Source organism: Uranotaenia lowii, chromosome 2, assembly GCF_029784155.1.
Source record: "Uranotaenia lowii strain MFRU-FL chromosome 2, ASM2978415v1, whole genome shotgun sequence".
NCBI lineage: Eukaryota > Metazoa > Arthropoda > Insecta > Diptera > Culicidae > Uranotaenia > Uranotaenia lowii.
The window spans coordinates 9,138,416-9,154,115 of NC_073692.1; the positions used below are offsets into that span (position 1 = coordinate 9,138,416).

The window sequence follows — 15,700 nt, forward strand, 5'->3', positions numbered from 1 at the left end:
TTTTCTTTATTTATAAATGACTTTCCTGCGTCTTGTATAAGTAGTAATTTTCATATGTTTGCCGACGATTTTATTTTTGTGCTGCTTGTAATTTACCAAGAAGTATAATAGATAGCATCTTGTCATTTTTGTAATTTTTGTCATTTTAGTCGTTTTTGTCGTTTTTGCCAATTTAGTCATTTTTGTCATTTTTGTCGTTTTTGTCATTTTTGTTATTTTTGTCATTTTTGTCATTTTTGTCATTTTTGTCATTTTTGTCATTTTTGTCATTTTTGTCATTTTTGTCATTTTTGTCATTTTTGTCATTTTTGTCATTTTTGTCATTTTTGTCATTATTGTCATTTTTGTCATTTTTGTCATTTTTGTCATTTTTGTATTTTTTGTATTTTTTGACATTTTTGTCATTTTTGTCATTTTTGTCATTTTTGTCATTTTTGTCATTTTTGTCATTTTTGTCATTTTTGTATTTTTTGTATTTTTTGTCATTTTTGTCATTTTTGTCATTTTTGTCATTTTTGTCATTTTTGTCATTTTTGTCATTTTTGTCATTTTTGTCATTTTTGTCATTTTTGTCATTTTTGTCATTTTTGTCATTTTTGTCATTTTTGTCATTTTTGTCATTTTTGTCATTTTTGTCATTTTTGTCATTTTTGTCATTTTTGTCATTTTTGTCATTTTTGTCATTTTTGTCATTTTTGTCATTTTTGTCATTTTTGTCATTTTTGTCATTTTTGTCATTTTTGTCATTTTTGTCATTTTTGTCATTTTTGTCATTTTTGTCATTTTTGTCATTTTTGTCATTTTTGTCATTTTTGTCATTTTTGTCATTTTTGTCATTTTTGTCATTTTTGTCATTTTTGTCATTTTTGTCATTTTTGTCATTTTTGTCATTTTTGTCATTTTTGTCATTTCTGTCGTTTATGTCATTTTTGTTTTTTTTTATCATTTTTGTTTTTTTGGTCATTTATGTCATTTTTTAAATTTTTGACATTTTTCAATTTTTTTCAATTTTGTTATTTTAGACAAATTCACACATTTTGTGTATTTTGTGATTTTTGTTGTTTTCTTTTTTCCAATTTCGTTAAATTTTTTAATTTTGTGATTTTAGGCATTATCGTCAATTTTATCATTTTTGAAAGTTTGTTCATTTTGTATTTTTTCATTTGTCAATTTCTTCAAATTTTCAATTTGGTCGATTAGGTCGTTTTGGAGAATTTCGTTAATTAAGTCAACTTTGTCCATTTTTTCAATTTTGAAATTTTTTTGACAAATTTGCACTTTTTAAATATTTTCTGTAACCTGTAACCGGTGACATGAAAGATCATCTGATCAAAGCCAGGCGCAGGACTTCGAACCAACACACAAACTAATACTGAAGGTCGTCGTCGAATCGAAGAAAAATTGTCAAGCAGAGTCATTTGGCCAAAAATCGACTCGGCGGGTTTTCCAAAAAACGGCTAGTTCCTGAAAAGTCTATTTTCTGCCATTTTTATACATTTTTTTGTTCAAGATAACACCATATCTCGACGTTTTTGCATTTTTGAGTCATTTGGCATCAACATTTCCCGATTTTTCCGAACTCTTTTGGTCCCCCCTTTTAGGGTATTTTTTAAGGTAAAAAAATCGAAACTAAATCAAGTCCGATTGAGCTGAAATTTTACATAGGTCAAATTTGTTGGCCTATCTAAAAAATGTATGTGGTCGGTTTTCGAAATTCAATGATTAAAAGTTGCAAACTTCGTATCTTTGTATACCTCTCGTAAATTGGATGATGGTCCTGGAAAACCATTACAGCCAGCGCCTTAGCTCGATTAAGTCGAAACTGCCCACGGAAAAGTGATCGACTTAAGGTATATGCGACTGTTGTAGCAACTGCGCGCCGATAATTTTGATTTTTACCGCGGGCCGTGCCCCTTCGGTCTCGATCAAATTCCCCTCAAAAGGGACACCCGAAATAATAAAACGAAAAGCCCGAAAACCCCAAAACAAAACAAAAAAATGAATTAATATAAACTTCGATAAACGTTTTCACTTTATGGGCCCATAATTAAAGATAATTTTTATCGATTTCTGTTGCAGTTTATCTCTTTGTAACATTATTCGCCCTTCTTCTCCGGACTCGACTTTCGGACTCTCGCTTGATGGATTCATCGGGACGTCTGTTTGCAGAACTTCACAAACCCATCACAACTCTCGAGTTGATGGAATGCGATCGCGTCCAGACAGGGGCTCGAGAATTCGACCACTGACGATTGATCTTGGAGTCCTTTTTTCGGAAAATCTGGAGGAGGAATTCCTCCGCAATAATTATGCTGATCGAGCGAGAGTCCTTTCAAGGGAGATGGGATGGGCCCCTCGCTCTCTTCTATGTAAAAGCAATGTTTAGTGATTCGATTAACCTATCATTTATCGATATTTTTTGATTATATTTTTTGTGCTTTGATTCCAGTATTTGGACCTAGCTCGGGACAACCTGCTTCGGTCGAGGTTGGGAAAAATGAATCTGTATGGAGATGATGATGTCGATCAATCTCAACAAAACTGATCAGCGAACGATCGATCGATTGGATTCGATTCGACTGACGTCCCTCCTTTTTTCCTTTGGATGTTTCCTGATTTCCGACTAACATACGCTGATCTCCACTAGTTTTATAGCCTGTATTTTGATCGTTTAGCGCCCTATTGACACCTTTCATCAGAGAAAGACAGAGAAAACTTTTCCCACAACCTTGGTCGGTTTGCTGGAAGAGGATCGAGTTTTCAGTATTTGTGGAAATCATACATATTGGATTGGGTTTCATTTCACGGAACGCTACTCCAATAAAAATAATTGAGGCTTTTTATTCGAATTCCATCTGGCCATATCTCCAAAATTGATCTAAATTTGGAAAATTGCAATTAAAATATCAGATTTCAAAGAATTAGGATTCATATTTCAGAATTCAGTTGAAATTTTCAGATTTAAATTTAGATTTCAGATTCAGATTTCCGATTCAGATTCCAGATTCAGATTTCAGATTCAGATTTCAGATTCAGATTCAGATTCAGATTTCAGATTCAGATTTCAGATTCAGATTTCAGATTTCAGATTCAGATTTCAGATTCAGATTTCAGATTCAGATTTCAGATTTCAGATTCAGATTTCAGATTCAGATTTCAGATTCAGATTTCAGATTCAGATTTAAGATTCAGATTTCTGATTCAGATTTCAGATTCAGATTTCAGATTTCAGATTCAGATATTTCAGATTTCAGATTCAGATTTCAGATTCAGATTTCAGATTCAGATTTCAGATTCAGATTTCAGATTCAGATTTCAGATTCAGATTTCAGATTCAGATTTCAGATTCAGATTTCAGATTCAGATTTCAGATTCAGATTTCAGATTCAGATTTCAGATTCAGATTTCAGATTCAGATTTCAGATTCAGATTCAGATTTCAGATTCAGATTTCAGATTTCAGATTCAGATTTCAGATTCAGATTTCAGATTCAGATTTCAGATTCAGATTTCAGATTCAGATTTCAGATTCAGATTTCAGATTCAGATTTCAGATTCAGATTTCAGATTCAGATTTCAGATTCCGATTTCAGATTCAGATTTCAGATTCAGATTTCAGATTCAGATTTCAGATTCAGATTTCAGATTCAGATTTCAGATTCAGATTTCAGATTCAGATTTCAGATTCAGATTTCAGATTCAGATTTCAGATTCAGATTTCAGATTCAGATTTCAGATTCAGATTTCAGATTCAGATTTCAGATTCAGATTTCAGATTCAGATTTCAGATTCAGATTTCAGATTCAGATTTCAGATTCAGATTTCAGATTCAGATTTCAGATTCAGATTTCAGATTCAGATTTCAGATTCAGATTTTAGATTCAGATTTCAGATTCAGATTTCAGATTCAGATTTCAGATTTCAGATTTCAGATTCAGATTTCAGATTCAGATTTCAGATTCAGATTTCAGATTCCGATTTCAGATTCAGATTTCAGATTCAGATTTCAGATTCAGATTTCAGATTCAGATTTCAGATTCAGATTTCAGATTCAGATTTCAGATTCAGATTTCAGATTCAGATTTCAGATTCAGATTTTAGGTTCAGATTTCAGATTCAGATTTCAGATTCAGATTCAGATTTAAGTTGTCGATTCAAATTTTAAATTAAATTACAGAATTTTACGAAAATTCTGTAACGGATTTCGTTGATTTTCTAACTGGGATCCTGAGAATGCAAAGCAGCGCCTGCTTTGACAGCTTATGCAGGAATTTTTATAAACATCATGTTGTTGTGTTTGTTTTTTCGAAGCTTTGACTTGTAAATCACACCTAAATTGAGATATTTAAAGGTAAAAAAGTGAAAATAAACTAACCTTTCTCGTAGCTGGTTTGCCGCTCCTGTTGGCGGGCATTATCGGCCGCCACCTTAAGCAGCCCCTGGATGTTTCGGAGCAGCGTTTCCGTCGACGAAAGCACCGGATCCTGTGCCGACGGAACGCTACCGACGGCCACAGCCGCAGCCGTCGCCGCCAGACTCGAATAGTTGAGGGCTGCCTGTTGGCGGCTGTCCATCTCCTGCGAAACCGGAACCGTTGCCGGCATCGGCGAGGTTATGTCCCGCTCGCAGTCGCTGATATCTTTGGGTGGAGGAGAAAGGTAAAGTATAATTGTATTTTGATTGTTATTGATTTTTTTTCTTCAAATTGTAGGTGCCGAGCCTTACCATCTTCCTTCTCGTTCGGCTCCTCGCCATCGGACATATTAGCCTCACTCATGTTGTCGTCCTCCTCGTGGACCGACGGCTCGGGCGAATTTTGGTTGCTCCGTTCGCTGGGGGCACCTCCGCTTGCCTGATCGCCACCGGATTTCGACAGGTTCAGCACCGGACTGGCACCGTGTGGGGAATCAGCCGAAGGAACTGTTAGGAAAAGAAAAGATTAACACCCTTATTCCCGTTTTCGATCGAATGACATTCGTTCGAAAGTTAGGCAATTTCGTATTCTTGTTTTCGTTCGAACGAATCAGAGCAGTTCGATCTTTCGAACATAGCTCGTTCGAACGAAATGTTGCATTCTTGTTTTCGATCGAACGTATTTTTACTATCGGTCGTCAAACGCGAGTCTAATGCTGCGAACGGAATTCGTTTAAAGGGCTAAAAACGAAAAAGTAGAAGAAAAACGTAAAAATGAGAGGATATGAGACTAAAAATCTGAAAACACAACAATTTTCCATCCAGGCTGATTTAATGCAAAATTACGAACATTTTTGCTGATGAAATTTATTCGATCTACCAACTTTTTCTACCATCTATTAATAATGGAAAAAAGTTTAGAACGAATCAAAATAAACCTTTTTTTGTGGATCCAATAAACAAAAGATTTTTGAAAAAAATTGGGAGTTCAAATAAATTGATTGTTTTATTCAAAATGTAACCAATTTTAAATTTTCGGACTTGTCATCGTCTTCCCATTGGTCTTCTCGATGGAGATTAGCAGCAGCAAAAGCGGCAGCGCCATCCTCATTGAGGATACCTGTTTCTTATAGGCGACACTTGCGATGAACACTCTCCAACAGCTTTGATATCGGCAGGCGTTCGTTTCTGCTGCTTAGGTTTGTTGTCGGATCAGCCACGGTAGCTGCTGATATGCTGCTATCGAGACTCGCCATCGTCTTCCCTTCCGGTGGGGGAACTTAACAGCAGCAGGCAGAAGCAATCGCGGTGGCACCATTCTTACTATTCTTTGAGGACACTTTCTTGTACCGGAAACATATCGTTTACGTCACAGCTTCGATATAGGGAGGCGTTCGTTGCTGCTGATGGCGATGGAATTATCATCGGAATCTTTCCCGGCGATTTCTGATCCGTTTTTTTGTTCTTCAAGTTATGAAAATAAACAAATTTCTATCACAAGATACGTCAGAACTGTCATTTTCACACATAATTAGGGCTGTCTCGAATTTTCGAAGTTAATCAGGCAACACCAAAATCAAACGTATCACATTCGTACGAAAACAAGAATACCTTTTTCGAATTCGATCGAAAGTATCCGTTCGAACGAACGGCAGATACGCCGTAAACAAGAATAAGGCCGTAAGTCAGGTGTGTGTTTTTGTTTTAGTGATATTTATAGATTTTCTTGGGAGAAAACTTTCGACCGGAACTTACTTGAGAACGTACCATTTTGGGAACTGAGATCACGTGGTTTTGGTTCCATGCTAGCGTGCACCCGGTCCTCGCCTCGTTCTTCTCGTAGCCTCTCCAGATGTTTGACGATGTCTTCGTAAGCCGCTCTTTAACGAAATGTTCCAATTTAGTTGAGTTCTAATTATTTTTTGGGTAATAAAACTAACCTCGCGATAGCCTCCATGCCGGGAATATTTTGTCCTTTGATGATTGACCCATCGGGCCGCTGTATGGCGTGTGGATTGACCCCCGGGCTCATCAACGGATGACCGCCTCCCGGTCCGTGTGGGTTCATTTGCATAAACGGCAGGTGGTTGAGATGCGTGGGAGGTGCGTTGTATCCGTTGGCCAGCAGAGGCGATTTGTCCATGCGTTGCAGATCTGTTGGTGTTTCGGGAAAAAGCGATCATCGAGATTGTCAGTTAGTACCCAGTAAGTGTCGCTAAGAAGAAGTAGGCTGTGAAAACGGAAAAGGGCCCTCTCGTTGATGATGTTGGAAACATCTTGTTATATTGACTGAAAACAAATTGAACAATTTTCTACCCTTTGGACGATGGAGACGGACGAACGGAAAAATGGGTGGCATCGCACATCTCAACGCCCGCCAACGACGACGTCAAGTGCTTAGGCAAGGGGTAATCAAGCCGCTTCAAATGGCCCCTTCATTTCAATAGCGTCTCATTATTCGGAGCTATAAGGACACGCTTCGGGACGGCGGACGCTAGAAGCCACATATGAACATGTCTATATGACTGAGTCCAAGTAACTAATCACGGCCGCAAATGGCACTAATGATAGTCAATTATAAGGCAACAACGACCCGGGCTAATGCCTCGCTCGGCTAATATCGAGCTTAGCGTCGATTCCGACAACAGCAACGATTCGATGCCGACGACAGGTTTTCGTCTATTTTACCGAATGGTTGATGTGTCTATATCCATATTCATATTCATATTCAGCCACCACAACACAAACAAGTAGGCGAAACATTCCGCCATGATAACATGCTTCGGAAACGTTTGCCGATGCTGTAGATCGGCCTAAGAAAGAAAAAAAAACATAATAGGCCATGTCTGAGGCAGCAATGATTCGATTCCATTGTTTTTGTCTGCTAAATTAGTGGTGAGCTCGATGCGTCAGAAACGCCCACTTGGATTGAAATGGAAAAATCGATAAGACACGACACCCACAAGCGACCAATTTGTCTAACGTCAAATTAACATTCATATCGATATACCTAATCTTTTTTATTCGAGCGATTTTGAGTATTAAACTTGTACCTCGAGCCAAACTTTTTTTATATTGTTGATCTAACTGCTTTTGTTGCCATCAATCCATCACAATTATCGCTTCACGAATTGGTCCAGATGGCTCGCCATCGACCGAAGGAATTCGAAACCTGCCACAGTCGTCTGCTGCTGAAAACTCGATCCGGGTTATCATTTCGATCGAACTCCACCGAAGCACAAATGTGTGGCATTCGCAAAATTTGCATAATTTGTTGGAACACAAATCGATTAGACGGATCACTCGTCGTCATTATCGAAACGGAGCGTTTAGAGGACGAGGCCTATAGTTAATGCGGCGTTGCATTGAGTCGGAAATTTGGTTCCTCTTCGTCAAATCTCTCGAAACCATTTAGGTATGCTAATCGCGTGCCCTTCTACGAGGAAAGGAAAACTCCCTTCGGGGATTTCTTCCCGAGTGTCCGATAGTATTTTATATCCGTAAATATATGGATGGGCTTGAAAACACAAAAACCGTAATCCAAGTGCATTCCTTTCAAAATTCATATTGATCAAATCCGTATGCAAAATATCTGAAAACTTTTAGGCTGCATTCCTTGAAGCGATTGGAAGGGATCAAACCCCAGACCCTAGTCAGTGGGGAAGTGCGACGCAAAAGTTCGAACATGGAAATTAGATTTTCTGGTTCGAAATGTGAGTCGCGCACGCAAAAGTAAAACAAAAAAAAACCCAATGAAACAACATAAAATGTTGATAGCTGGGTGTCGAAAAATTGTGTGTTCGAAATAACGTTTGAGTGTTGTATAGGTACATCCTGATGAAGGAGCGAGCCAGCGAGCGAGCGAGCGGCGGATAAAAAGACCACAAGAAGGTAACGTTTTTATTATTTTTTAACATAATAATAAATAAAAGCTTTAAATTCGTATTAACCGATTACAGATGGTTGGAGGGCGGTCATTTAGGAAGCAATAACAACCCAAAAGGAAACATTTATCGGAACACTTTTGGAGCATTAGGAACTTTTTTTTTTAAAGATCATGTTATTGCTGGTCTCGTGACTTGGAGCAACTTCGAGTGCAATTTCAATCGATGAGGGGAATCGTTGACTCCTTTTACATATGTAGGTTTAAAAAAATATTCTATATGTTTTATCAAGTTTGTAGGAATAGAGGCTTTGATGAAATAAGTTCACGTTGAATTGAGAGGACTTTTGAAATAATAAAAAAAGTGTAATTTGAGAGGACCGATAACAGTGTGTTCTGAGTCCTAACAACTGAGCCCACAAGACAACTGGCGTGCTGGGAGAGCCACTTAATTGTAAAGAAGTTAGTTGAGAGAACCGGATAAAGAGTTGATAACTTGAATATTAACAGGGTTTTTTTTTTCAAAAATCATACACCGTCTTAGTCGATTTATGTTTTTACAGACTGAATAAACGTGGACAACTTAAGATTAAGATGGAAAAATGGGAATCGATGCCATAAGTGGACCAGCAGCCAACATTCTTGTAGCTATATTCTTAAGCTGTTTTGATACACGTTCCATACACATTGTAGAAAGATCGTACGAAAGTTAAAAAAAAAACAGCAATTATCTACCTATTTACCAAAGGGAAGGCAATATACATACAAACATTTCAATTCTTTCTTGAGCGACGAAAACTACACTAATTGGGTGTTATCCGACACTTTATTCGTACCTTTCGAAAGAATGTAAGATTGCGCAAGATTTTGCTTTCATAGCCTTCCAATCGTTGCCAGCGACAATGTTTTCCAGTTCTCTCATTGGTCAATGTTCATAAACATAAGTTCATTATAAAACTAGCGCGTAAGAAGGAACGCTAAATTTTCAAAAAAAAAAAAAAAAAATGAGTGTTAGTTGGACTACTCAGTTCAAGTGAAAACTGTATCAAAAATAACTACTTTCAACAGTGCTTTTACGAGACTAAAAGCAGGCCTTTATAAAACCAAACTTCGTTTTGACCAACAAACTTTTTAGTACGGAGTTGCAGATAGTTATTAATGCAATGCAACAAGTTGCAAAAAGTGGACGAGTTGTAAATTTATCCAACAAGGCTTGCCGATTTAGATAATAACGTGAATTCAGTGCAGAAAAGTAACACTGTTCGATACTATCAGGGTGACAATCTCTATTATATTCTGAAATTCCCATTTATTCCGGTAAACCCGGTCATAAATTAATGGTTTGTCCAAGGGATTGATTGTCTTATTCCGTCAAAATATATCAAAATTTTCAACAAATTTCATTGATTTGCACGATCGTGTCATTGAATATTTAAAACAACTCGATTCATTTTATGGCTTTCACATTTCACATTTCTAAAATTGATTCACATTTTCTAAAATTGATTAAGAAAACATCCCACAAAAACAGTGTGGACAAAAAAGCTGAGTTTAACGACAATATAATGAATGTATAACATATTTTTGAAGGATGTTTTTGAATCATACTCACAAAAAAAAAAAATGAAATTGGTTTATAAAACAGGATTTTTAACCAAATCCGTCGTCACTATGGCCGTGATATGAAACGATTTTTTTTTAAAATTTGATATTCTAAAATTTTTTGATACGTTATAATTATATACTGGCCTGTTACCTATACCAAGTGTGATACAACTGTCGTTTAAAAAAGCCAATAAATTTATAAAAAAAAAATCAAATACAATTTTGAAATATGCTGTTGAAGGAGTTTGTTTTTACTTTTAATCAAACATTGTTGCAGAATGTTGAAATCACGATCCCAATTTTGAATTCTAATCTCAAAACTTTAACAAAATTTAGGTAACTTGCTAAAATTTACAGTTCTGTAGATTATTTGCAAAAAAATGTGGGTTTCATATCAGCAAAGAAGATACAGTTATTTGTTCAACATAATATTGTATTTCCCTCAACATATATTTTTAAATGAAAAATGAATTTAAATTTGAGTATTTTATATAGATTATCAAGTTTAACAAAATTTTTAAATTCCTCAGAAATATAGCCTTCACAAAAATTATGCTTTTTTAAAAATATCTAGAAACGACTGATTGTCATGTCATTAAATTGAAAAGTATGCATTAAATTTTTGTAGACCATTCGTATTCAAATATTTGATCTCTGTAGCAAATGGTAAATTTTTCATGATTCTGTAAATAAGATTTTTTAAGATTTTTTTAAACTATTTGTAGAAATTTATATGAAGTTTATTCTCATCCGGTGTTTCGTGTTTAGTCTCTAGTTTCTGTTTGTAAATGTTTCTGTTGTTTATACTTTTGAAAGATCTGCTTATCATTTTAAACACAGTTCCACAAGTGAACGAAAAATATCGCTAATAGAAAAATACATGAATTAACAGAATTACTTTTAAAAAATGGATAATTTTGACAGTTGCTTGGTTTGAGTCGTTACATGAAATTATGTGTATCTGTTTGCTCATTCATTGATTTACTTCTGCACTCGTTTATAAATTTCTAAAGATTAACATGATAAGAAATATAACGAATTTCAAACCTTAAATGTAGTGTACCTACTAAATTTTATGTTTTAAAATTAAAATAAAATTCCAGCATAATTACGAAAAATCTATTGTTAAAAGTTTTACTTGTCATTTTCTTTATCTCTTTTAAATTCACAAGTTTGATCAAAGTACGAATATTTGAACATCACAGAAATATTTTTATCATTGGGAGTTTATGGAAAAAATGTCGGGAATTCATATTTCAGTAATCGGATGAGCTAGATTCAGTTCTTCATATTTTCATCTCTTTTTTTTCTTGATGATGTCTGCAACTAGCTTAAAGACATGAAAACAAGGTCAGAGAGGTTAAAGTTCCAAAAAAGCAAAAAGTTACTTTTTTAAGAGTTTGGAAAAAAAATCTTCTGGAGGGTTTATTAGTTTTCACATGTTCTTCAAAGCCATACTTTACTCGAAAATATTGGGAGGGAGATATAATGCATTGTTGAATAATTGTAACATTTTAAAGATTTAAACTATTGCTTTCAGTCTACATAAACACAATCTTATTTAAAATTTCTTCTAAATTCTTTACAGTGTTGCTAAAAATTCCTATAGCTATTTTGTGTTAATTTTCACTAGAATTTTTTTTCAAATTTTCTTCAAATTTTTGCCACGGATAAGGTTAGAAGTTCGTAGTTTTTTGAATTTTAAAAGAAATCGTATCATACTCAAGCTTTAAAAATTGTAATTCGGAATTTTCAGTATAAACGAAGAGTGGTTATCAAGGTTGCCGAAATCACAGAAAAATCAGTAATTTCACAGATCTTAGAGCGAATTTTTATCACAGAATCTGTGTCACAGAACACAGAATTTTGAAATTTTCACAGATTTCACAGAATTTTTAAATTTTGAATGGGTTTCCGAAATTATAATTTTTTGGACGGTATCAAAATTAGATTTCTTACTTTGAATTAGAAAAATATGATAAGATTGGTAATGGTAATTGATTTTGCCCAACTTAATTGTGAAAAAGACCCAATTTATCATGATTTTTTATGAAATTCAAGAAAATTGCATCACAGAAATCAACCACAGAATTTTTGGGTAGAATCACAGAAAATCGGAATTTTTTTCTCAAAAGCACAGAATTTTTTTCGGCAACCTTGGTGGTTATTTGAATAAAATGAAAGACGAATTTCGAAAATAGTTCCGGACCCTCCGAAGAATCTTTTTCACAAACAGTTCGTTTGAAGACAGAAAGTTTCCTGTTTGTTGTTTCGAAGCTACAAAAAAGACACAGTGCCGTACGTAAAAATGATTTTTAGATTTATTTTTCATTGTTAATTGTCCTGTCTTTAGCTCTTGAATTAGACACTATGACTGGAAAATTATAGAAGAAGCTTTTCTTCACATTTCCAAGTTTGTCACAGAGTTCTGAATTCAAAATTTAACTTTGAATTAAAGTTTTTCATATGATTGATTGATTTTTTTTCATTATTGCATGAACAAATTTTAAGTGACTTTTTGAATTATTATCTCATTTTTAGTAACAGTTTTAAACTCTAAGTTCATGTAAAAATTGTTAGTTTTTTTTTTTCAATTTAGAGGTTATTGAAAAAATCAGAGTAGTTTTGAACTTCAAACTTATGATGTTCTTAAAAAATTTCTCTGATCTGTTGAATTCTGACTTGGAAAATCAAATTACAACTCTGAATTCCTAAATTTGGTTTAAATCCCTGATCTTGAAATCAAAAATAAATTTTTACTTCCTTGTGTATTTTTCCCGTTTTTTCATGGTTCCGTGGCCACACTGTACTATTTTCAGTGTCGAAATGTTCACTTCTCAACACTGAATTACAAAGATTTATTTTTGCAATAAATGTAAAGTTTTTTTTTAAGGTAAAAAAACTATTGAAAACAAATCATAAGTTAGATAAAATCCCAGAGATCATAGAAACAACTGTCTTTATTTGACCAAATTGACAAAACAATAAGCTTCGAAGATGTTCAAACAATCAACTGTCTTCGTTCGACCAGGATGTTTAACCAGTTTGTTATTTGTTTATCAGTACGTTCACGTTTCTTCACTTGCCTATTTAGACAAGCCCGTTGAAAGGTGAAATTTTCATTAGCTTGTTAATATTTAGGAAAATTTATTGAGGCGAAACTGTACAATTTTCATAAAAAAAAACTTAGAAATAAATCATCAGAAAACAACCGCAGTATTTTAGGTTCAATTTGTTTTCAACCAATCAACCGAGTAAAACCACAGCCTACTTTTTCGGTCAGCTAAAAGTGTGCATCCACCGTTGCATCCCCCGCCTATTTTGAACGCTTACTAGGTGGGCGTTAAATGTCGAAAAATAGACCCTATGGTTTTGAGAGGAAAAAAAAATTAACCAAAAAACTCACCACTCAGATGACCGTTCTCGTACACGAACTCCCCGTTGTCCAGGCGGTGCTTCTTGATCTGGGAGGCGGCAACGGCAGCAGCGGCCGCGGCATGGTGCGACATCGGCGTTCCGGGCATCGAAAGTCCCACGGGGCCTCGCTTCGGGGGTCTGCCGGGCCTAGAACTGTGCGATAGCAGAGAGTTACTGGTGTTAAGACGGGGGGTTTGGAGTGGTTAGTATTTGTTGAATTTGTTTTTTTTTTATATGAATCTATAGCTAAGAGGTAGGTTGGAATATTTTCTCACTTCTTGTGTGTTTTGTTTACATTTTCAATTTGTGGGTGACGATGGATGGAGTGGCGCTGAGACAGCATGTGAGTCGGTGTGTTTTTTTTGTGTCCGAACAAGGAAAGAGGAGAGGCGAGAAAGCGCTCAGCGTGATGTTTTCCAGCTCATTGGGTTTTGGAGTCCCTTTTTTGGTTGCGTATTTTTTTGTTCGTTTTTTCTTTCTGCCCCACTGGGTCCGGCAATCGGCGGCAGTGGTTTTTGGCAACCGCGCTCTGCACGGCTGCCTTTGATGGCATTTCTAACAAACGGCGCTTTTTGGCGAAAGTTAACAAAGAATGCTGGAGTTTTTTTTACCTATTTGTGCTTTTGAATTTCCTACCTACTTTGATTGTAAAAAATAAAGACACATGTCAAGCTTTATCGGCATCCATTGGGTGTGAAATGAATAGGGATTTAGTAAGTGGCGTCTTTTATTGTTTGGACAGATTGAGTAAAAGCCTTTCTTTTGCTTTCGGGATTATGCTGCGAAAGGTTTCGAGTTTACATTCGCGCAACATTCGCTGCTGTAACCTCTTGGTGGGTTGGGTTTGACCTCCGTGCGAGTTCCGTGGAATCGAAAGGGGGCAATCATTTACGGGTTTTTTTCTCTCTTACTTATTCTCGTATTTCAGGTCAATTCGCAGAAACAAATCAAAACCGTAGCTATATGGGGAGCCTCGTACATTTGAAACCGTTACGTATTTAAACAGATAGGCTCGACAAGAGAGTGGAAAATACCATACTGCTGAGAAGGATTTATGATTTCTGAGGAAAAATGGTAAGAGTCAGACAAAGTAGCATTCAGGAGGGGTACAACATCAGAAATAGCTGTGCAGTGCAAGTACTTCTGCCTGCTACTCTCTGTATGTGTAATTGCAGGTTGATCTTTGATTTATGCATTTTATTATCTTTTTTTTAGGAGCTTGTAAGTCGCAAAGTGGCACGATGGTTGTTGGGAAAGAGACGAGCTCGCGCGCGCCTTGTTTTATCTTTCGATTCAAGATTTATATTTCTCGTTCTGCAGTCGCGATACGGGAATCAGGGTGCTGCCAGTTGCTTACCTGAGGAGAGATTTGTGTTATTACACTAGGCCGGGTGTGCACTGTTTACAATTTACAAAAGATATCTCGCATCACGTGGACCAGTGGTGCTCAGGAACAGTTTGTAAAAATTCTTATCGTTTGAATGTTTCGTATGTTCTGATTTTGCACTCTAACACCCACATCCGAAAATTATAGAAAACCTCCAATTGCTCACTTACACGCGTTTGTTAAATTTTGATCTATTCCTTTTAAGCCAACGTACAAGAAAAAGGTGATAGAACTATTTAAATTTTTGCCTCGATTTCCAGCAAAAAGAAAAATTGGTGGAACCGTTGAGCAATCCAATTTTTTGTTGAAAACCAGCAATCGGTTTTCTAATTGCTGGATTTTGCAGCATCCGGTTGTGTTCTTGTCATTTTTGCAGATAGATTAGTAATCGGTTTACAAATTGCTGGACTTTCAAGCAATTGATCTAGTTTGCTGGAAAATCAATAATCGATTTGTCGAATTGGAGTCTTTTTGTTTTCGCACGCAGGTGAGACTCTATTTAACGAATTTTTGTTGAGATTGATATTATTATTTTATTTTTTTTTTCTATATACTAGCAACCAGACAGCAAAACAAAGGTGAGTTTTTATTGGACAGGTAGATATTCTATAAAAGATACTAAACAAAACTATTTTTACAGGTTTGCTGTTTTTTCCAGCAATTGAAATTGCTGGAAATTTGGCTGGAAAGTCAGCGGAACAGAAACCAGCAAAATTTTGGTGTGCATGAATCGAAGCAAGCCTAACTCATCAGTTGACGGTATAGCTCTATAGAGGTTTTTTTTTTGTCAAGTGGGTTGAAGGAAGAAAAGAAGGGGAATGTCAATTGAAACTACGTTCATTTACCGTAAATCACTTATCTTCAATGAGAAATTAAATCGTTAAAAACCATTCAACGTATTCGCTACTTTTTACAAATTTTTAGTTTTGGGAAAAAAATTCGAAGAACTTTTTTCGCTGATTCCAAAACTACTTGTTGTTTTCTGAAAAGTTGTAC

At 35.6% G+C, this 15,700-nt stretch overlaps 1 protein-coding gene across 7 annotated transcripts in view; it reads right to left on the reverse strand.

Moving 5' to 3' along the window:
* LOC129742853 (dachshund homolog 2) overlaps positions 1-15,700 on the reverse strand; it is a 94,102-nt gene that overhangs the window by 17,988 nt on the left and 60,414 nt on the right. For 2 of the 7 annotated variants that reach the window (XM_055734797.1, XM_055734794.1), the window contains 5 exons: positions 13,307-13,464; positions 6,353-6,566; positions 6,168-6,292; positions 4,725-4,919; positions 4,375-4,638 (listed from right to left, as the gene is read on the reverse strand). In XM_055734797.1, coding sequence (XP_055590772.1) covers positions 4,375-4,638; positions 4,725-4,919; positions 6,168-6,292; positions 6,353-6,566; positions 13,307-13,464 — 956 coding nt within the window. Of the gene's footprint in view, positions 1-4,374; positions 4,639-4,724; positions 4,920-6,167; positions 6,293-6,352; positions 6,567-13,306; positions 13,492-15,700 lie in introns of all 7 variants that reach the window. The other 5 variants (XM_055734796.1, XM_055734793.1, XM_055734790.1 and 2 more) reach the window with 4 other exon arrangements.